The following is a 24,184-nucleotide window of genomic DNA, read 5'->3' on the forward strand; positions in this document are numbered from 1 at the left end:
AGCACTGGCAGCTGCTCATCATGTGGTGAAGTTAAAAGAAATCAATGTCCCGTTGTCCACTAAACTGAACCCAGACTGTTCTGTGCAGTGAGTAAGGCAAGAAGCACTGGTTACAAGCAATGAATTACAAAGAAAATGCATTACATTTCTTTTTAATGAGCTAAGGGTTCACAGGCAGCCTTTTTAAAATTCTGGCTTCTTCTAACATGTAGCTGGGTGTTTGTAACCTTTCCATTACGTTTAGCCATTATCCAAAACCACGTTGACTTTGGATAATTCATTGGCCTGCTGGTGCATCTCCTCTTATGTGTGAACACAATCTTCTATTGAAAACTGAACTAAGTAGAGAGATCAGCAACATCCCCATCTCCTTAAAGCCACTCAAAGAGACTAGGTGTTCATAATTTTGCTGGTGTAAACTCTTTTTAAATGTCAAGTTATCACCAGAGGCCACAGTTTTTCCCATTACAAAATCCAGCTTGACTAGGGAAAATAATGATACTCTTAGCTCGGATCATGCATTTCTTATCTCTGAAGAAATAATTAAATAGTTTTCTCCTTTTCTTTAGTAATGTATTAGCTGGTATAAATACAAATTTAGGTTAACCTGAAATGAGGGGCTTTAAGAGATTTTCCATTCCAAATACTGATTCTCACTAGGATAAGGAAGGATTTTTTTTGTGTGCAGATCTCTTTCTCAGTCTGTCTTGAACATACATAAATGTTTGGCAATAATACAGTGTCTCATTGTCCTGGCCGTGCTTATGTTTCTCTTTTCACCTTTCAATTCATGCAGTGATCTCTGGACACTTTTGGAGTTGTAGGTTCCTGGCCTTCAACATGAATTACTATTTCATCCTTCTCCAAGTGATGGACCAATTAAACTGAAGTTAGCCTTCTACAACAGTCACTGCTGTGTGTTGCAGGCAGGGTGACTGATGGCTTTAGCTAATGTTAAATGAGTTGAATTTAACCAAGGCAGGTGAAAGCCCTAAAGGCAGTGGTCTGCTGCTGAGGTCTGCCAGCATGTTTTGATCTTCTTAAGAATTGAACCACCTAACCTGACATTGCTCATTCATTCACAAGCTGGTGAATGTGCCGGTGTATCTGCCAATAGTGGTACAATAGCAGGCCCATAACAATTCATATTTAAGAAGGTAAGGAGTAAGGTTTTCTAGTAGATAAATTTCCAGCAGCGTGCTAGGCTCAGTTATACTGGAGTGAAGTTCCAGTCCAGTCTCATTTAGTGCAGGACTCAAGTTAAAAATGGGTTTGCCTAGTCTGAGATGCTCTTCAGGGCAGCAGTGGGTTGATCTAATTTTTGCCACCTGGCTACAGCCTTGGAAGAGCTATTTTTCTAGGAATCACTGAAATGCCTGGTGATTTGAGTTCAGTATTAATCATGCTACTTACATTGCAGTGATGATACTTAACTGAAAGATTAAATACATTGCCCCCCTCCCATCCTTTTAAGAAGCACCATATTCCATAAGCTGTCCAACTGCTTATTTGCCAACACAATAACAATGTGAAGTGTTGCCTTAATCACCTCTGCTGGTTTATTAAACTCAATGTCATATTTTTCATTCATTTACACATCCTAACAGCATCAGTTTAAGTGGCGTGTTAAGCCTTTCTGTGTACATCAGAGGAACTTGTAATTTTCATTTCCATTTTACCCAGCGGCTTCTAAATCTAGAGGTGATAATTATTATTTGCATTGTAATTGTGCCTCAGTCAAACCAGAGGCTTTGCAATGATCTAAAAATGAAGGACATTTTGTGGCAAGATCTAGTGGGTTCTTTTGCTGGTTAAACCCCACGTGACTTCAGAAAGGCCCAGGATTTGAAAACTAAAATGCAGGCTGGATTTCCTGAGTAAGCCTTGTGTTTTGTTCTCTACAGGGGATGAGCGCTCCCGGGAGTCTCCAGCCCCAGCCGAAGCCCAGATGCAAGCTGGGGTGGAAGGTGGTGGAAGGGTGAACCACTGTTGCTGGAAATGCTCCATGACACAACTCAAGAAGATCTTCTGGGGTGTGGCTGTGGTCCTGGGTGTCTGCTCCTCGTGGTCAGGTTCAACCCAGCTAGCAAAACTGACCTTTAAGAAATTCGATGCACCCTTCACTCTAACGTGGTTTGCAACAAACTGGAACTTTTTATTCTTTCCTTTGTATTATCTTGGACATGTTTTTAAGTCAGCTGAAAAGCAGTCTCCAAAGCAAAGATACAGGTATGGGAGCTTTTGGCTTTCTTTCTTTTCCTGTGGCTCTTGCATGCTGCTCTACATCTAACAGACGGTTTATTCAAATCAGTCAGTTACATCAAACTTGCATTTGCTTTCCTCTCCAGGTTTGTTAAAGGATGTTCTGAATTCATTATGTGTTCTGTTCTAGGTGCTATGTTATTATTCTTAATAAGACTTCCCCTCCAACAGTAAGAAATCCAGGTTAATTTCCAATACATACAAGTCAGGCAATGAAAGTCTGCATTTTCTGCAATTACTTCTCAAGAGTTTTCTGTTCAAACCTCTGTGAACGTCTTTCTTTTTTCTTTTTTTAAATTAATATCTTCTTTCTCTACCCACAGCTGACTTTTATGGCAGTAAGCTAAGTAAGCTTTTCTTTTCCAAACTCAGGACTAGTGCGATGCCTTGAATAGCAAAGTAAAAGGTATTGCGGTATTTTCCTGGCGTTGTGCCCCTGACATCAAAGGCTGAGCTCTGATCCCAGTTAAACTCAAGCTGTTGTGTTTATTTCCGGGAGGAAGCACAATCATAACCAAAGGCAGCACTTTGTCTTCAGCACACCTTGTCTTTATAGCAAGCCAAAACCCACAAAGCCCAAAGCGCTCATGGAAAGCCCTGAGTGCCTGTCCTCTGTGAGGGCCTGAGGATGCTCTGGCTGCCTGAAGGGCTGCCTCTTGGTGAGTGCTCCTTCAGCTCATCTCATTTTGGCCCAAGAGGTGTCTGGGACAGATGGGATGACTCAGACATCAAGATGTCCCATGTCAGAGAGCTTCCCCGAAACATGGAAGGATGTGAACAACGTTTTCCCCTTCTGTTACACAGTGGGGCTCACAGACTTTTAATGAAGTAGCTCAGAAAGTAAACAGTGAGAAGTACACATTTCTCAGCTTCCAGCTGTGCAGCAGTGAGGTGGAAACTTACTGCAGGAAAAAATCTAAGAAAGCAGGGTACTCAGGAAAAGCTCTGCCTCAGGTGACTACGTTAAGATTACAAATGCTGAATTTTTGCTGCTTAGACATGGTTACAATTTCTTCATCTTGTAAATCATTCAGGAGCTGCAGATGAAGGAATTTCACTGCTCTCTGCAGCTCCTAGAGCAGTATCCAGAAGTATTAAAGGCATTTGCATAAGGTGCCACATTTCTTGCACTTCGGTCTTCAGTTTATTGTTTACTTCATAGCAAACATGATTGCTGTAGAGCAGTATGAAAGTTAGTGAAAGCAACAGTTTCATCTAAAACCAATAACAAATGCTAGCCCAAAACAACTACCTTTTCATTTCATTGGGTTTTAAATATTTTTCTTTCCAGCTGCTCTCACATAATGCTTTAAATACTGCTGAATTCTGGGGTGAGTGGCTGTGGTTCTCCAGATCCCTGGGGTTAAAACCAGCGCATTATACTCTTTGTTGCTCCAGTTAATTGATACGGTTGGTAGTTTTATATCTTCCATTTAATTAAATCATGGCTGAGTTGAAGAGCAGGTGCAAGCCCTGCAGCCTGCTTGGGATTCAGGGGGGAAGCGTTACAAGTAAGCTTGTAGCAGGCTTACTAAAGACCATGCATTTGTGTGACTGACCAGCAAATTGAATAGGGTTAATTTACAGAGTTTTTTCTCAGTGTCAGGCTGGATTTGGACATTTGGCAATATAGCCTTGGTTCCTAGTGTTGCTGCAGATTTGTTTTGTGGTCGCTACAAACCTCTGATTTCCTTGTACTCTGTTCGTTTGGATGAGAGAGTCCTTTAGGGAAGAGGAAAGGCTGTCCCTTACATAGTGTCTGCCTCAGCATCTCCACTATCTAAATTGAGATATTTTAGGGGTGCTGCACTAAGCATTACTGTGAAAAGAATTGCTGTTCATCTGTTTGCTCCATTATGGCTGAGATGTCACATGCATGTACGTCAGAAAACTCAAGCTTTGCATTCCAGCATCCTCTCTTAATTATTCCTCCTTTTTGCATAATTTGTGTATGTTTATAGACAGGTAGAATAACGTACACAGAGGCTCTGCAGCTCTGTATAAGGCATTAGCATCTTCAGGAGAGCTTGCACTCCAGGCATAGTTGGACATGTTAGGGAGGCATTTCATGGACTTCTGGATATTCAGATAAGACTATTCTAACCTGGAACTAACAAGAAACTCGCACAATCACTTTCAGCTTCTTTTTTCCTTTACCTTCATCTATATTTTATATATTATCTGAGCTTTCTGACAGGAATTTGCAATGAGATAAATGAAAAGGTGGCAGGAGGAGAAGGTGGAAATATGACATTTTTAGTCACCCTAACAGCAAGGCAGTAAGAGAAGGAATTCTCAGATCTTGCCTAGATCGGTTGCTGAAATCCACAGGCACCTGATGTTTTTGGACAGCAAAGCTCCCCAAGGACACCTGCACAGCCACCTCCTCCTCAGCAGGACTGAGCAGCTCAGCCTCCCCTGCCATGGCACAGACAGTGCATTCACACCACCTCTTCCTTGGTGGGTAGCTTTTGGGGGTCTGCAGGTTTTTAGGACGTGCTCTGGGGTACCCCACCATACCATTAGAGAGCATGTAAAGAACAGCAGCCACTAGGAAAAATATACAGAAGAAGGGTCATAAAACGTAGCAACGGTGAGCAGGTGTATAGTCCCTCCTATATGGATTCTATGGCTTATTATGGTTTTATATTCCAGTTGTATAGTACCACTGTGTATATCTACTCTGCTGGAGATATATGAACTTGTATGTTTTGGTCATCTTGCAGAAGAACATAGCTGTCATGGACACAAACCAGTTCAAAGCTGCACAGGTTATTTTTTTTCCTCATTTTGTAGCAAGTATAATTGTAAAGCACTTAGAATTGTATAATTTTGCCATTGAAATGTTATAGTATCACATTAAATTTAAGAGCAGGTTAATTCAGTTTCTTTATAAGACTTTGAGTATTAGACCATAATGTAAACTATTACAGATTTCTGACTGACCCATATTGCATTGTAAGGAGCTTTCTGTTTAAGCTGAAGTTAAGCTGCCACTTGTGTCCACAGCATGGGGAAAGAGTCACTCTTAAGGGTGGGTGTCAGGAGGATGGAGCCAGGCTTTTCTCAATTATGTCCAACGATAGGACAAGGGGCAACAGGTACAAGCTGGAACATAACAGGTTCCAAAGAAATAAAAGGAAGAATTTCTTCACTGTGAGGGTGATGTGGCACTGGAACAGGCTGCCCAGATGGGTTTTGGAGTCTCCTTCTCTGGGGACATTCAAGACCCACCTGGGTGAGTTCCTGTGTGACCTACTCTAGGTGGTCGTGCTCTGGCAGAGGGTTGGACTAGATGATCTTTCAAGGTCCCTTCCAGCCCTTGAGATTCTGTGATTCTGTGAAAGCAAGCCAAAACTCATGCATTCACATCCAAACTGCTCTAGGCTCTCTGTGCAGCTCCATCAAAGGCCAGAATTGTGCCCAAGTGCAGACTGTTAGGGCAGAATTTGCCCCATGGTTGGTACAAAGAGTGCAACACACCCTGCCCTGCATGCAGCGACACAGAGAGCTCTGGCAGGACTTGGGAGAACACACCAGGGTCAGTGCTTTTCTCTTACTTCATGTGCAAATGCTCACTAGCTTAAAATAAAATTACAATGACTAAATTATCATTCATTTTGACCATTGTCCAGTCCAGAAATAACACATGCAATGATCTATGTACCTAATGGATCATTTAAGAGTACTTCATTTTGGCTTCATACTTTTCGCTTCCAAACCACTCTATAAAATAACACATCTAATCTGATGAGCTACCCTCCATCTTACCTACATTATTAATTTATGAGGTTACGTAAATTAAAAGCACTAGAGCTTAAAGCTCCCTGGCTACATGAAAGGTGAAATTAAAATCTCTCAGATATTACTTAGCTTTGTGTATCTCGGCAGGAAGAAACCCACCTTTTCTAAAGATTCACCCTGTGTGTGTGTTACAACTACATTTGAGGAGCAGAATACCTCAGAAAGCTTGTTTATTTTGATGGTATAGTCTTATCTAACAATTTTTTGAGAAGGGCAGGGCTTTACAGAATGATATGCATGATTATTTATTTGTTTATTTATCATTTGGATCATTGTTTTTATTGTATAAAGCATCTACTCTGCCCTGGCGAGGCCTCATCTGGAATCCTGTGTCCAGTACTGGGCTCCTCAGCTCGAGAGCGACAGGGAAGTGCTGGAGAGAGTCCAGCCCTGGGCCATCAAGATGATCAGGGAACTGGAGCATCTTCCTTATGAGGAAAGGCTGCAGAAACTGGGGCTGTTCAGCCTGGAGGAGACTGAGGGGGGATCTCATTAATATTTGCAAATATCTAAAGGGTGGGTGTCAGGAGGTTGGGACATCCCTTTTTTCTATAGCAGCTAGCAACAGGACAAGGGGTGATGGGATGAAGCTGGAACACAAAAAGTTCCAGTTAAACATAAGAAAAAACTATTTTACTGTTCAGGTGAGGGAGCCCTGGCACAGGCTGCCCAGGGAGGGTGTGGAGTCTCCTTCCTTGGAGGTCTTCAAGAGCCACCTGGACGTGTTCCTATGTGATGTGATCTAGGTTGACCTGCTTCTGCAGGGGGATTGGACTAGATATCTCCCTTCCAACCCTACCATTCTATGATTAGGGCTAAAGAAAACAGTACAAGCTAAAACTAAATCTTTTCTACAACTTGGAATGCACCTGATGTGTTGGATGGATGAAAGAATCATCAGATGCACCTGCACTGATCTGCAAACACATCTGAACGTGTCTTAACATCTTTTTCACTGACTCAGTTTTGTCCCTATACTGCCCACAAATTAGCTGCCACTAATCTTTCATGATTTGAAGATTTTTTTCATAGAAAAGAAAGTAAGTTGCAGATAACACTGAAGTATATTTTATTTCCTTGAAACAGAACCAAAATACTGGCATAATAACAGTAGAGAACTAATATAGTAGATTTCACTCTGATTTACCAGCTTATTAACTTCACAAGAGTCACTTTTGATTGATATGCTCGTGGGCTCAGAATTGCGACTTAGCTCCTCAGTGACCAGAAATTCCTGGCATAGCTTCACAAAATGTCCAGGAGAGCATGGCACAGTTTCTAAGCGTGTTTCACATGTATTTCTGCTAGCATGGAGGAGACAAGGCACTAGCCCAGCATCCCCAGTAGTTCCAGAAACTGAGTCCATTAGTTTGATCATACAAAAGTGCAACCCAGTGTACCATGGGTGCTTCCCTCTTCTTCTGCAGCAGGCAGAGAACCTGACCATGCAGTGCTGGCAACCAACTACCTGCCACGATGAAACCCTAAGAGGGAAGAAGGTCAGAGCCTGATTTGAAGTGACTGGATGCCATTTTACTACTGAATGTCAGTATTTTCTATTCACAAGTCTCTCTTACCCAACAGCTTTAAAATGTTGCAGTATGGTTGACTTGGCATCCTGCTGATTTATATTACTACTTAGGTGGGAGCTTTACCACCAGAGCACGCAGCATTAGCAGAATTGTAAATAAGCCACAAAGGCATCAAGATATGATGAATGCAGATGTTTTTAGCAAATGTCACTCAATGAATCATGTTTTCTTTCAAAAAAACTTTAGTTTATAAACTCTATTTGTCTAATTCAGTACATTAGCCTTAAAATAATACCTATTTACTTTTGTTCCTCAAAATAAAATCACTTTACAATTCAAGTTCCCATTAACTTGTTGTGAAAAAACCCAACAACCAAAGAACAAAAAGAACTCTTGAAATGAAAAGGTACAGCATCTGATTCTTACCTGAGTTAGATACAAGCCATGAGTGACTCCAAATTAAATCAATTTTATCTTTACAGCAATCTGTCAGGACTTTGGTCTGTGCTTGGTATTAAAGCGATTCGTTAAAAGAAGATGTGGATATTGTGCAAGAGGTTTATCATACTTGTGGTCATCTATATCCCTTCTGTGGGTGTCAGAAGTATTGCAGCTGATGTGTTATTGATGGGCCATTTTGTCACTTCTCAGACTGTTTTCACTGATTCTGCACTTTTCTTCCAGAGGTTCTAGCTGAAGACAAAGCCAAATTGTACTATTAGCAAGTAACAGTAGTAGTGAAGCCTTCTGCTGGAATAGCATGGTATTTGTGGTAGGGGCAGTGCTGATGCATGGATGCCTGTCTGATGTCCAACTTGCCATGCATATAACTTTCAGCTTGGTCATGGGGTATTCATTTGGGCTTAGCTCAGCTGAAACCCAAGCCAGAGAGCTCAGGGTGTTGCTGCTGTGAAGTGTTTCTCAAAGGTAGGTAAGCACTTCTTCCTGAAGACCTGGGGTAGGGCTGCATCACCCCATGAGAATTCTGGAGATAGCTCCTCACTGCTGCCTTAACCTAATACAGCTGTGCTATATTATGGCCAGTTAATTGCCTAAGTCATCATTTCAGCTCTTTCCTCGAGACACTTGTTTTCTTAGGTGATTAAAGATTAATGTCATGGTTTCTTGCTCTCTGTGGCTCCTGAAACAAAAAAAATTCAGCCAGCTGTCAAAAATATGTTCTACAGGCTGCCTGTTATTGGGAAAATAGGTAGTCTCCCAGCTCAAATTTCTTAGAGTAGCCTCCTGTTCACATAAGTCTTCTCTACACACTGAAGGCAGTATCTGGGGTTACATTAGCAAGGAAATTTGCCATAGCTTGCTCCTCAGTGCCACACACTCAGTGCATATTCCAGCACGGCTGGCTTGGAAACAAATGCCTGTTTTCCTCCCAAAACGCACAGGGAGAGCAAACACTACAGAAGAGACAAACACAGGGCATGTAAGGTAAACAGCAAAAGAGGCTGAGAAGAAAGAGAAATTCTGTTGGCCAAACTAGGTGTTAGTGGCAGCCCTACACTATCCCATAGTTAAGTGCCTAACTAGACTTAGGATGGTACTCATCTTGACATTTTCCGCTGAAAACACTGCTCCCAGACCCATGTTCAGGGTAGTTTTTCTGTTCCTCAAATGCAGGGTATGGGACCTTAGTACCAACATTGGTCACATGATGTGAGTAGCTGGCAGAATACCCCAAAATTAATGGCTTCAGGTAGCTAACACTGCCTCTGAGAGCTTGTGTCTTAACTTCTGTGAGAAAATGGTCGTGGGTCCTTCTTTAGGAAACCAGTCCTTTCTAATTTAGCCTCTCAGTTTATACTTGGAGATTGTGTTTGTATTTCAGACCATAACGTTCTGAAAACAAAACCCCCTTAACATTCATGCTCTGTGGAAGGCTTTCTCTTAACTTGAAGATTCTTCATCTGTTGAGGATCACCTCTTCTGAGCTGTGGGAACTTTTGTGGAAGGCTTATTGAGAATAAAAATGGGATACTTCCTGATCAGGAGAAAGGCATGTTCTTTAATCTTGAGCCTGGTTTGCAAAATCATTCCAAAGATGATTGAATTAAGTGGTGTCCTGTAATTTTGTCTTGTTGTTCCATTACTTTTGTCTTCTCTGCTGTGGCTTGAACAGATGCTTTTAAATGATTGCATTATATGCCTCCCATGAGGTAACAGTGTTTGAAACAAGGACTAGAAAGTGAAGTAGTTGTTACCTGCAGACAGGGCACGTGCTATGAAACAAATGTGTTTATGTAATGGCTTTTGCTTGGGAAAAATGTCGGGTCTTGCAGCACTGAAATATCTCTGGTCATTAGTTAAACTGCACTTCATTAACTGCTTCTTCCTCTGGTTAATAAAGCAAGCTGCCATATTTCCATGCTGCTAGGGCTTTGCTTAGGAGACCTCAGGAGCAAATCCACCTACACCGATCCTACCCATACTGATCTTTCTGCACTGACTGACACCATGGAACCAAAGCAAGGGTGACCTCAAGGGTCACTTCATCGCTTCCCTGACTCCAGGCATGACCTTGCACCCACAAACTACACAGCACAAACAGAAAATTAACTGGATTTTATTTCTGGCAAAAGAAAAAAAGGGTCTGGGAAAAGACTGTGTGATTATATTTACTATGTGGGAAAGATGCAGAAAGCTGAGGTGAGCATGGATGTGGGTTTTTTTCCAATCATCATAACATGGAAGAAGACAGAGTTTGCAGTTGGTCCTTTTGCAGAAAGTTTTACATCAGCTGTCATATTAAATACCTTGACAGCCAGTGCACAAAGTCACTGAATGGAGACTATCCTAGACAGCTTCTCCCATGTTATTTACAACAGCAACAAAAACAATGGTACTCAGGAAGGAGTGATAAGGAATTCTGCTTTGCCCAAATCTGTGTCAAAATCTCTTGAAGGCAGCTACCTTTAAAGCTGCTTTAAAAAAGGAAAGTGCCTGTATGGCAACAGACTTTGTAGCTATAATTAACAGCTCTCAATAAAGACGGATGATAACAGTGAGAAGTGTTGGAGGCTGGCAGTACTACAGAAGTGGAAAAAACCTTTTTGTCCAGCTGCCTAGTGGTTATGGACTATGTCCAGATTTCCCAGGACTGTTGTTTGTATGAAAAGGCAGCCTCATATAAATGCACAGGTACCTGGCTGAAGATCCTGTTCAGTTTGAGTCTGCAGGAACTGGACACTCTTGCTCGCTTGTCATAGCTGTGGCTGATAAAAAGGGAGAAATAGCCAAAGGTGAAGGTTGGAAGCAACACAGGCATATGAACAGGATGCCATAAATTGAAAAATCCTGTCAAGCAGCTACATAATGTTGTCTGTGGACATCCATAAGGTTTTTTTTGGAGGGGAACAATGGTAAGATATGAGCTGATGGGCAGATAGGTTCAGATATGTACCTGCACACCCATGTACAACCATTTCTGTCTTTTCCAGTGCTAAAACACCTTTGCAAATGGTAGTCTTCTGGAAGAGGATCCAATCCAAAATGGAAAAGATGAACAAAATGTTTTTGTGTTACCTTGTTCACCTGCTTTGGGTGGCAGTTAGTGAAGACCACTTCTCTTCAGCCTGGCTGTGGAGAAGAAACAACCCTCCTGTTTATCTCTTTGTTAGTCCTTGGGGTCAGAGCCAAAACTCAGTGAGTTTGCAGGAAGGAGCCTCATTGACTTTCTGGCCTTAGAGTCATGGCCACGTCATTTGGGTCTCTTGTCTTCAGCAAGCCTACACTAACCAAGTCCATTGTGGCCACCTCATCAGTTCCCTGTTTCTCATGTCTTCAACTGAGCATTTCCTCACGTAGAGCTGGTGTTGGTTGCTTATGTTTTCTTAATTTATAAATTGTGTTCCTTCTCTTTGAGGCTGGGGAGCTCTTGTTTACTGAAGCTGCTTATTTCATGAGCACTTAGAGACTGCTGCAACATTTCCTTCGCCTTTGGAAACCTTCCACTGCCTCGGTGAAACATTCAGACTGCCACAGAGGGAATGGGCCTTTGGAAGCCTAACAGGAAGGATGGCATCCCCCATCTCTTTCAGCAGACACAAATGTTAAACCTCAGAGATCTCATGTCATCGTGAATGTCCCTTCAGTGACAAAGTGATATTAACCTTTGTGTAGTATGTTGCTAACATGGGGCACCCTTAGATGGTATGAACCCAGATCCATCCACTACAAGAGGAGTCTATTCCTCTGTGTCATCTGGCATTTTCCCTTGCTTTAGATTTTAAAAATATTTTGTTTCACCAAAATACTGGGGGTTTTAAACTTATTTTTCACTGTATTTATTGAGGAGGCCAGCCAGCCCAACTGAAAATTTTATCCTGCTTTTTCTGCACTGAAACTATAGCTTTCTTCACTAGTCTGGCTTATTATGCTTTCAGATGGAGTACATATAGATTTCCAAGTACAGAAAGCTAATTGCTCAGCTATGAAAAGCTTTCCTATTAAATAGCACACTAGAAAACAGTGAGAATTGCACTTCTACTTTCAGGACCTCTTAATAGTACTTAGAATAAAAATGAAGTTGCACCTTTGTAATGCTATCTGATATTTTTACCATCTAGCAAATGGTGCACACCGTCTCACCATGATATCTTGAACATTAGATTAAAGAAACATGGAATAATTCTGGCTGATGAGGACTTTGGGAGGGAGGTCTCTAGTCCAACCTGGTCAGCACAGAGATGCATCATACCTGCTTTTTTATTCCATTAATGGTTAGTGATCTGCAGACACTGGATGAGACATAACTATTAATATTTAAATTTATGTGTACTTATTATATCTTTTCATGGAATCATAGAATGGTAGGGGAGGGGTTGGAAGGGACCTTTAGAGATCATCTAATCGAACCACTCTGCAGAAGCAGGTCAACCTACATCAGGTCCCACAGGAACATGTCCAGGCGGGTCTTGAAGACCTCCAAGGAAGGAAACTCCACAATCTCCCTGTGCAGCCTGTGCCAGGGCTCCCTCACCCTCACAGTGAAATAGTATTTTCTTATGTTTAAATGGAACTTTTTGTGTTCCAGCTTCATCCCATTACCCCTTGCCCTGTTGCTAGAAACAATAGAAAAAAGGGATGCCCCAACATCCTGACATCCACCGTTTAGATATTTGCAAACATTAATAAGATCCTCTCCCAGTCTCCTCCAGGCTGAACAGCCCCAGTTCCCACAGCCTTTCCTCATAAGGAAGATGCTCCAGTCCCCTGATCATCTTGATGGCCTAGTGCTGGACTCTCTCCAGCAGTTCCCTGTCCCTCTTGAGCTGAAGAGCACCAGGGCAGAGTAGAGGGAGAGCAGAACATCCCTCTAATGTGCTGTCTCCAGATATCCCAAAATTACACATATTAGAATGCATTGGCATGAGTGATACCCATTTCGCTGGTGTTTGCCACTTTTTGCCAGAACCACCTTAAGTATTTGTGTGCTGTCAGGCAAGAACATGTTTATTCAAACCCTGAGGATTTGATTTATTTTTATTAACCTTGACATTTAAAAAGAAATGGTATTAGCCCACTATAAAGTGTTTCTGCTTAACTTACTTTTAATAATCAAATGAATTTTCATCTATAATTTTCAGTATTTCATTAAGTTCTCTATATTAAATGTGATGGGTCCAGTCAGCAGGTGGTCCTAGCTGGCACAGCTCCACTGAGTCCCATGACAGCATGATGATTTCCATCAGAGAAGGGTCTGGCTTAGTGAACATTAAAAATATCAAGCTAATAACTAGGTATGTTTCAACTTTCTTTCAGAGGAGAACTTGGGCTGAAATTCACCCTACTTTCTCACATTATTTTTTCAAAAGGTGTCTTTTTATTATGGAGAACAGAAGTAGAAAAAATGTCCAAAGATGGTATCCCAGATGATGATATGGTGACATATAACCAAACGATCAACTGTCTTCCATTAATGTACCTGCACTTGCTCATTAATTCTTTAGCAACTAAGGCTAACCCTCTGGAAATCTTGTAGCATTTAACAAAGAGCTCAGTCAATTTCATAGATTTTTCAAACAACTTAAACAAACATGCCCTTCTGTAGTTCCAGGTGATTCCTGTAATTCCATTACTTTCTGCCTTACCAGGTTTTACTTGTTGGGGTGTTTTTTAGTAGAGTTGGACTCTTGATCATGTAAAAGGAATAACCCTAGGGGGGGATATGATAAAAGTCAGCCATATCCTGGATGGATGGAGAAGGTGAGGAAAGAGCTGGGTGTCATCAAAGAGAATGAGTGAGGTGTTTGAAACAAAGGCGGTGGTTTCTATCAGTGTGCAAGCACAAAGAGGCAAAAGAGTGATTAAGTACATGCTTGGGAATCAGAGGTGGTTGGCCAAAGGTGGCCTATTGTGGGAGAAGATTATGTGAGCTCCACTGAGATGTAACACTCCCGTGAGTGTTAGTTCTTGTAGCTAAATCAGTAACTCCTATATGATTTCAGTGGACAGCATGCTCACCATGGTATTGCTCACGTGTTGAGTCCCGTGGCTGGTTGCAGGTTCGTAGCGTGGGATATTCCAAGGCTTGGTTGGGCTCAGCAGCCATTCCAGTTATAGGGGTCCAAACAAGTCACTCAGGAGTATCTAGGGAAGATATAATCATACCATCAGCAGTTTTTTCATATGTTAACAGATTTGTTCCTTAAAAATAATGAAGATACAAATAAAATTGACCAAACTGCTGAAGAAATTTTCATGGGATCTCCTCAAAAGTGGCAGCAAATTGCCTTTATTTTTAGGTTAAACAGGGGTCATAATGAGGACATTCCTCTTGAAAATCATACCAGTTATATGTATAGTTAATTGTGGACCTTACTTTTGGCTGGCAAGTTCCAAAATGTTGTCTGCTGCTTTATATTTCGTGAACTTTGTTTTGTTTTAAGGATTTAAAAAAAACCCCAACCATCTGGCTTCCCGGATATGTTTGCTGCAAGAAACCAGAGACAAGTGGTTTTGAGAAACTGGAGACAAGTGTGTTTCCTCCATAGCAATTGTGCTAAAAACAAACTGTTCTCTTTGTCGGTGTGGCTTCACACACTTTCCACTATTATGCTGCTGGTATCTGGAGTCTCGTTACCCAAAAAGTCTTTGTCTAGCACAAAACAGTAAATAACCACAGATTTCAGGCATATGCAGAAACATCCCATTAGGGAAATCTGAGGGAGAGATGACAACTACTGTCTTGGTATCAATCTAATGTCATGATCCCGATGCTCAATGGCAAATCATCCCTCCTCAAGTAACTCAGCTACTGAAGGCCGCAGATAAGTTTGCTTTCAGTGGGAAGCTTGGCGCATGCATGCCTTTGGGCTAACAGCCACCACGTGGCTTCTCCCCATGAGGCATGCTGATGGCACCTACTAGATGTTGTGCAGCTGACAGGAAAAAGATGCAATAGTTCATTAGTTTTGCCATTCTGTTCAATTCAGGCATTTTCAAAAGAAATGGCACTGAAGCTTTGTAGTGCTGAAGGTGCATAGTAATTGCATCAAAATTGCCCATCTGCAGCTAAAGTGAGATAATTGCCTAGGCGTGTTCCTGTTTGCAGAAGAGATTTTGAATAATAAATGTTTATAAAGCCCTTCTGTCGTCATGTTACCCAGTCCTCACCCCCTGAGCCAAACTCTCAGTTCATTTACACTCTTTTCAAACCAAAAATGTCACATATTGGCACAGCTCTAGAGCTGGTGAAGATGAGAATCTGGACTAGTGAAGTCACCTGCAATTGGAGACAGCAACATTTATGAACCACATTCAGAGAGAGTAATCATCAAATCCCACTGATTCCTGACTGATGGTGGTTTTTGTATCTTTCAGAGTTAATTTGACTAAATTACTTGAGTTTAAGGGTGCTGACACTGATTTTCAGGGATGTTGAATGGCACTCTTTCTTGAGGGGTAAAGATTGTCACAGGGTCAGATCCACAAAAAGGCCGAGACGTGTGCCCTGTCCTGCAAATAGGAATGAACACCTACATGGGGTTTCCAGCAGACACTCAGGAGCCTCTCTTCTCTCTTGGAGGTAAAACCTGAGTGGATCCATCCTCACAAACACAGACATGCCGAGGATATTGTGGGTCTGACAGCAGGAGTTGAGATGTAAGCCCATCTTAATTAGGTTTATCACAGCTGATCTAACCTGCTCCTGCAGAGATAAGCTCATTAGCATGGACTCAGCTCACCCAAGGCTTTGAACACAGTTCCTCCATGCTTGACAAAATGCAGACAGCTGAAAGATATGTCCTGGTTTAAGTGCATGCTTGCCTGGTGAATCCCTCCTCTCTACAGGGATGTGTTTTGTAGCTGCTCCTGTGTTCTGATCTGCTTTCTTTTCCTGGCAATTAAAGATGCAAATGGCACTGACCAGACAAAATTTGTTGATGCAACTTCATTGTGTTATGCTTCTTGGAGAATGAATTAATTGGTTTTTCCATCAGACTTGATGCAAATGATGCTGATTATGATCTGCATCATCCTCAGAATGCCTGACTGATTCCTAGTAGCTGTCTTATAGTGTTTGCAACACATCTCGTGTCTCTCCCACGCTCTCATACAGCCACTAGAGCTACGCAATCTAGCCCAGCACCACTAAATGAATTAAGCATGGATGCTTTACAATGGGATGGAAAATGTTTCCAGCTAGATGATAGGATCACCTGCTTTCACTGTCTGCCACTGGTCTTTCTGCATGAACAAAGGGGCTGCCATTCCTGCTGTGGGATCCCTTCAGCAAAAGAGCCATCTACCTCTCCCACAGTCAGCTCACCCTACAGCTGAGATTTCATCAGGCTATACCTTCGGGTAGCCAGCATGGGCATGGTAAAGCTGACCAGCTCTCCAGCACTGGAAAGGTAGCCAGCAACCCTAGAAGATAACTAAGCTGACATCCAGAGCCCTGTGCACTTCAGAGGTGCTTTGCACACCTGTATCGGTGAGGTTCTTTGTATCCCATCACTGCCCTAACAGTGCTCTGCCAGAGGAGCAGCACACTTGCTGCTAGGGATACAGAAGAAAGTAGGGTAGCAAAACAGACATTGCCTTTGCCAGGTTTCTGAACAAATAGTTTCACCCTCAGAGGCTGAAACCACATTGCTGCTCTTGTCACTCTTCCTGGGAAACAATCTGGAAAGAAATTCAGACATGACACTAAAATTAGTAACAATATGAGCTGCTCTTCAGTACATTTTTCTCTCTCTCAAGAGCTTAAGCTTATTGAGTAAACTCTCTCCCTCTCAGTTTCATTACAGAGCATTAAGTTTTAAGTGAGCCCAACCACTGAAGCTCTTTATTCTGGTTGTGTAGGTACAGTATTGACAGAGACAAATGTAACACAGTTTACCCAGTGCATAGTTACAGTAAAATGATCCAGATTTTTCATTGTGTACCTTGGAATGGTTGGATAGGGAGATGGCAGGGCACTGTGACTCTGAATGATTGACTGAGGCTCGTGAGGTGTCAGGGTATTTTGGGTAGCTTTTTTGAGGTTTTGGATTCTCTAATCTCACTGAAGACAGTGGTGAAACTGTAATGACTCAGAAGAAATAGTGAACCTATAATGAATGCTGTTGGAAGGGGCTCCTTATGGTTTTGTGCATATGTATGTGTGTGTATATATGTACATATTGTATGCATGTACCATTTGAATACACATGCAGAGCCCCTTTACCCTGCAAGAACAGGGATATCCCAGAGGGATAACAGACTCTTTTATTTTTGTCAGTCTTTCTACAGTGTCCCACAGATCAGGAATTCTCTGAAATATAAAATATTGAAAAAGAGAGGAAGATGTGCTCTAGGGTAAATGTGGGGTTGTGCCCTCAACTAGGGTGGAAAAAATCCCCTTGCACAATGTGTATCTTTCCTGGAGGGGTCTCAGTGGGAAAGCAGAGTTTCTAGGATCAGGCCACAGCTTGTTTGCTGAACGAGGTGACACCTGCCTCTTCGCAGCAAGAAGGCTGCTTATTCTCAAGCATCTGCAAGTCTGCAAGTGCTGCCTGATGCTGCTCCCAAAATTGCTTCCCCCTCAATTAGCAGAACTGGATCCCTGGTGGGGGGCGGTGACAGGGTACCCCCAGCATCCAGCTACCCACAGGCATGGCAGGCCTGCAGCACTTGGTGCCTGGCTGGCTTGGGACCAGCCCCCCCACCACCCCAGCCCGCCCTCACCTCCCTTTACACTGCTTTCCACCCCACTCATGTTCAGTATAAAACAAATGCCCTCAACAGCCCTCTTCATTCTCCATACACCTACCAATTTTAATAATTCCTTAGCCTTAGAAGGAGTAGTAAGTGCTCCTCCTTCCACAGCCATACGCAGATACTGTCCCCACTTCCAAATAAGCAATATTGCCCCTGAGCAAGGTGTTTTGACTCTCTCCTGATCTGGAATCCCACCATGGCTGATGCCTTGTGTGAGAGACGCTGTGCTTTAGCTTCCTGCCTCTATTTTTAAATCCAGATTCAGTCACCCATAATTCCTTTTGAAACCAGTGGGTGGGGACAGTCTTCAGCCCACTGGAAAAGTCAATGCATTACGTACCTGAGTATGAATTTATGGTGTTAATTTGGTTTGATCCTCCTAGGATTTCAGTGTGAAGATGGAGAAATCCAGTAATCCCTTGCAGCTTGCTCATTTGTTCTGTCTATGGATCGTTTGTCAAATTCTTTTTATATTATCTTCATGAGAAATTTAATGAATCTCATCAACACCAAATCATTTGTCTCTGTTGGTTTACTTTCTAGGATGATTTATATGTACATTAAACGTGATTGCGAGCCATTTCCTAACATGTGTAAACATCAATTTTCAGAGATCCCTGGGGATGCTCTAAGTTTTAGTAACAGCCTCATATAAAACATAATTACCCCATTCTGGCTATGAATGTGAGTAAGTAAACGCGGATATGGGAAGTTAGTAAAATAACAGTTTCTTTGTTATTTCCCAAACTCTTTCAAGAATGCATTGACCGTGCACCCTAAACTCAGTGTATTCATCTTTGTTGTTGCATGTGCTATTGATCCTGAAGAGAAAAGGTTAAATATATTTTTATTCAACTAGCATAGCAATAAAATGAAATTCACGTCAAAACCAAAGAGCAAGAATGACTAGATTTTTTTCCTCTGTGTATCTTCAAGGTATTCTTCTGTGTTTTCCTGTTGGGCAGCTGACATTGTTTGCTCCCTTCTCCCATAGAATCTTGAATCTGCATGCTCATCCTCTCTCACGTGCTGGGAATATTTTGGTTTATCGCTCAGCCTACCTACCAACTATTTTAGCTACTGAGATGCAGAGAGATAATTAACACATCCATCATCTTAGACATTCTTCAGATGCCATGAGCAATAAGGAGACTTAGCATTAATCATCTTCTTTGTCTTATTCTTTCTCCCAGTCTCAGCATTGGTTTCACTCAAGTCCATACACATTTTCCTCGCTGAACTGTTCATTCATGTATTTTTGTTCTCTGTTTATTGTCTTGTAATTTCCTTCCTCTCCTAGTGTGCATGATAGATTAAATCTTCATTATCTAAGCTGGCGTCTCCTTTGCCTAACTCACACAGCCATGGAAGTATCATTATTGCTTAATATTTGTCTGAAATTAGCATCCAGCAAATCCTGATCTGCACCAGCAGCTTGCACTAGGTGCTTTTCTAACAGGGAAACAAACACAGCGCCTGTGCCACAGAGCCTGCAGTTGAGACTGAGGCACGTAACTGCTGAAATCTGCTATTTTTTGTTTAACTGGAGATTGCCGACTTCTGCAGCTGCTGCTGCTTCAGCCCCTGTGGAGGAGGGCTGTGGTCCCACAGTACCTGCTGAGAGAAGGCTGGGAAGAAGGATGAGGACGTTGAGGGGGGATGCTTTTTTCACCCCTTCGTAGACTTCTCTGGGAACCTATGTAAAACAGCATGTGATGCAGTAGCACAGCCTGGCAGATGAACAGAAAGGGAAATAGTTAAAAATGTTCTTTTAGATGAGTATAAAGCCATGATTTTCAAAGGGCCTGAACCTCTTCTACCTGAGATCTGCTTTCTGCCAACAGAGTGCCTCAATCTCACCCTGTTCATGTCAGCACAGGGTGTAAGATGTCCAAGTCCTATTAGTGACAGTGAAAGAGGAAGCCTATGTGAGAAGCAGGCAGATGACAAGTCTCTCTGTGAAGTTCCTGCAGAAAGCTTGCAGCACTGAGCCGATTGTGGCTGGGCTGGCTTAACCAAAAGTCGTTTGTGAAATCCAAGGCCGAAAGAGAAAGATGTAAATGTGTTTTTCCAGAGAACACCAACAAGTTATCTGGTTAAATTAATCTGTGTCTGAACTTAAACTGAGGTACGTGCTTACAGAACATGTAGGCTGTGATGCATGCCCAGCAGTAATTCTGTTACATTTTTTCAACACCCCCTTGCTGTGCATGTGTAAGGATTTGCAGGCACATCAAAACAGGCCAACTAACTATGTGCCTCTCCTCTGCTTTTAGCCACTCTCAGAACAACACAGTGCCTCCTCCTCACATGCTTTCTTCTATAAACCCAAGCATTTTAATTTCCCAGGCAGTCCATTGTACGTGGATGCAGTTGCACAGACCAGAACTGCAACCAAAGAGTATCCAATTCAAATTATGTAGCACATTGTGATATTGGCCTCCGAAGCCACAGATCTGGGAGTGGGCCAGAAAAGCCATTTTACAATTATAGTCTAAATCGGGGGCTTTATAAATCTGTTATTAAAAAAAAAAAAAACACAACAAACCAAAACCCACAGAAAACCCCCCAAAAAAACCCAAACCAAGACAGAGCAGGCACGCCCACAATGCAGGCAGATAAACCCAGATAAATGACAGCCAGATAAAGTCCACTTCTCTCCAAGGAGGGCAAGCTGACCCCTGCTGCAAGGACACCCTGCGCATTTCACCCTAACAGTGGTTTTTTTCCCCATAATAGCAGAGAGCGGATTTTTCACTGCTGCCTGTGCAGCTGCTGTGGAAGCAGAGCATGATCCTGGAAGTAAGGATCACAAGGTCGTTTTCCAAAATGAAGGAAGGAATAAGCATGTCACAGGAGCAGAAGGTGGAAGATAAATGAACCCAGTAATTTCGTGTCTGGTGAATACTTGGCTCTCCTCACTGCAGCTCGGCTTTCAGAACCACCAAACAGGAGGGAGGCTCATTGCACAGCTCTTACTGTCTCTCTCAGAAAATCACAGTCCCACACTCCCTGTTGCTCCCTCTACCCATTAAATCGGGGAAGATGCCATGAGCTGCGGCTGTAAGTCACAGAGCTATTTTGTTTCAGCCAAAAGTGAGTGCTGTAAAAATGGATGTGCTGCACGCTTTGCTGCTGTAGTTTAAAAGGGGCTTGATTCTTATAGTCAAAAATAGTCAAAGAACAGAAATTACTTTTGTGACTGTGAAGAAGATTATGGTACATGAGGGCCTTTCCTGATAGTCATGTTTTATTTCAGAAATCCTCTATCACAAAAGGATGTTAGCCTGTGCTACGGTCAATCACATGGTATCAGAGCCTCTAAATGTAAGGAAACTTTTAACATTCTCTATTCCAGACGCTTTATTAAAGCCATTACCAGAGGCACATCAAAATGTAATAAACACAGAGGTAGATAATAGTCAGAACATTTCTAGCATGAAATGCACAATCTGTTCCGATTAAGGGAAATCCAGGTTAAAAGCTGTCATTTTCATTTGGCTGTTTCAAATGTCACAGTCACATTTCTGAGATAAATCCAGATACCATGTTGCTGAGTCACCTCAAGTTTACTGTCAGCACTCAGTCTCTGCCACTTAAACATCAAAGGGCTCTTCTCAAATGTCTTCCAGGTGCTCTTGCTAGACAGTGTATCTCCACCCTGGATAATTCTGACTCTTCCTCTGTCTGCTATTCTGATTCCCAGAAGGTAGTGGTACTGTTTTTTCTCCAGACATATAGTCCTGGTGAATCCTAAGCACCTTGTGGAGCAGCACCTACATTGTACCCAGAATGGATGGTTCCTTGTCACAAGAAGAAATGCCAAATTTGACAGACTGAGCACACACAGTGTGCTCCTCAGGGCTGGCAAAGTCCAAGCTGAGCTGAGCAGATGCTCAGGAGCTTATCACAGTGGATTGATTAAATCGTTCTGTGAAAAAATAAAGAGCTGTACTTTGGCTCTGCACTTACACCTAAGCAGTTCAGAGCATTTTAATTAACGAAATGGCAATTAGTTCTCACTGCTCCTGAACTGCAGGGAGCTACACTCATCTTACAGGCTGAGTGAGGGTACATCGCTAAAGCATCCAAGGGATGTGAAGCAAGACAGCAGGAAGAGAAAGACAAAACAGTAGCAGGTTGTCCTGGGGAATGGATTTCTCATGTGCGCCGTGTCCCTAGTGCCTCCACGATCAGCAACTGCCAGAGACAGGACAGGGTTTGGCTGGACCTAGACTGGTAATTCCCGAGTAGTCCACGTCCATCCCTTCACAGGCACCTCTGAGTGAGTGCCCCACTGACACAGACCAGACAGAGAGGAAGGCTTATGCTGAATTGTTACTTCGATGCTGAAATAATTTTGATGCTGAAAACATGAGCATAACATTTAGACCAGCAGATGGATTTTCCATTTCATTAACTCGGGAGTTCTGCATCTTGTTCTGAAAAGTTCCTGTGTTATTTGTCGCAGAGAAGGGCTCCTTTCTGGTTTCTAGTCTTTCACAAAGCAAATCAGCACCTTCAGTGATGACTGGGTGAAATCCTGATTTGTGCTTTCCCAGCCAAGATCAGGATGTCACATTAGATGGTGGCAAGGCATCAGCTTGCTCCTCATCAGGGCAATTTTCAAAGTGCTTCCCTGAACAGAACTGTTTTCTTTGAACTGAGGGTCACACAAACCAGAGCCAAAAGAAACCGTTTAGTAGCCAGTAAAAATATAAAAGAGAAAGAACAAGCACATAAAAAATGTCACTAAGAAGGAGAGCAGCATGTGTTGTAACAGCCTGATCCAAACCACACTGATATTCCCCCCACACATGCAGAGTAATGACAAAACCCCATTGCTTTGTGTTTTCCTATTTCTGCAGCACCAGACTCCAGCCAGAAACTTTTGGTGCTCCACCATCTGTCACTGCTTAGGAATAAAGCCTTAAAAATATGAAATATTTCACACAAATAATTCAACATTTTAAAAACACACAGGTCAGCACTGTGAAGTACAGTACCTGTGGAAGGCTTCAGATTCAAACCAAATTTCTTCCTGGCCTCTGAAGAACAGCTGCATAATCCCATTGAAACACAGAGACAGTAATGGCTAGCATCCTGTTCAGAAGGGCACTCACAGCTTCCAGCAATCTTTAGTCTCAAGCACTGTTTTGCTCCACCATCTCAACTTTGACTCTGGATTTTATATGTGGCAAATCTGAAACCTCTTTAAATTCTGCCTCCTTCAAATTCCAGTTTCGCTCACCACTGGTCTCCTTTCTGTCTTTCCAGGGACTTCAAATAGATCTCATTTTCTTATAACCTCTAAGCAGCGTAATCACTTCAGTGCCATAAACTCTTTGTTTACTTGTAGAATGAATCCATTTCTATTTGATCTCTCTCTCTCCCTGTGTGTATCTTCTCTGCTCTTTTTAATATCATGCCTGCTTTACTTCACTCTGAATGAAGCAATCGAGAGCTAATAACCCCATTAGGTATTTATGTTCTTATTTTGTTTCTAATGAGGATCGTGTCTGAAAAATCCAGAGTAGAACTTTGGCAGCAGCTGGAAGAAAAGTAAATGCCAAATGTGGCTACTGTATTAGCCAGCAGTGGGGGCACAAGGTCTGATCCACATATGTGCCACTCCACACTTCCAATGGACACCAGAGGTAAATAAAGCTACATCATTCTGGAATGTAGATGAGTGTGAGGCATAATTGCCTTGGCAGTTGACAGCTGTTGTAAAGACCCGATCCGTCCAGTGTAAGAACTTGCAGAAGGGGGTCACTGTGGCTCTTTGAATCTTGATTTCTTCTACTTCTAGACCTCAAGTTCACATCAACATCAGCAGATTAGGATCTGCTGTGATTTGTCATTCCACCACAGTTGGGGGGCCATCTGCATCTGCTGCTGTCTGATTGACTCCTTTGTAGCTGTCCTCTGTCCAGTGGCCACATCGCAGAGAAGATGCATATGAGCATATTGCTGATAATGGCAGATCTCTGGAGATGCTTTTTTACACCCTGTGCATACCCATCCTATAGGTAGCTCTTTCTCCCATGTAAATGGCACAGTGCTCAAGGAGAGAATGGGCTGTAACTCCTTTGGAAATGGGAGGCTGCTGGCTCACAGCAGAGGAGAAGAGGCAAGGGTTACTGACTTCCAGAATTCTGAAGCACCAAGGGCTTTCCACCTGGGGTGTCTGGGAAGTTGCAAGGAGCTGATGGAAGGTGCTGTAAACTTTCTGAGATGCACATGTCCCTGGAGCTGCTTCCACTCTAGAGCCAGGACCCAGCATGAAACTCAGTGGTCCTCCTCTTTTTTTTTGGAGGATATAAAGGAGGAAAGCCCCTGGTCTGCAGAATGATAGAACCTGAAAC

The 24,184-nt window shown here is 42.5% G+C and overlaps 1 protein-coding gene across 1 annotated transcript in view; it reads left to right on the top strand.

Moving 5' to 3' along the window:
* Positions 1-24,184, top strand: part of LOC104553903 (solute carrier family 35 member F3) — a 63,465-nt gene that overhangs the window by 14,188 nt on the left and 25,093 nt on the right. The window contains exon 2 of the mRNA XM_061989762.1: positions 1,905-2,229. Coding sequence (XP_061845746.1) covers positions 1,905-2,229 — 325 coding nt within the window. The remainder of the gene's footprint in view (positions 1-1,904; positions 2,230-24,184) is intronic.

This window comes from Colius striatus, chromosome 2 (genome assembly GCF_028858725.1).
Source record: "Colius striatus isolate bColStr4 chromosome 2, bColStr4.1.hap1, whole genome shotgun sequence".
NCBI lineage: Eukaryota > Metazoa > Chordata > Aves > Coliiformes > Coliidae > Colius > Colius striatus.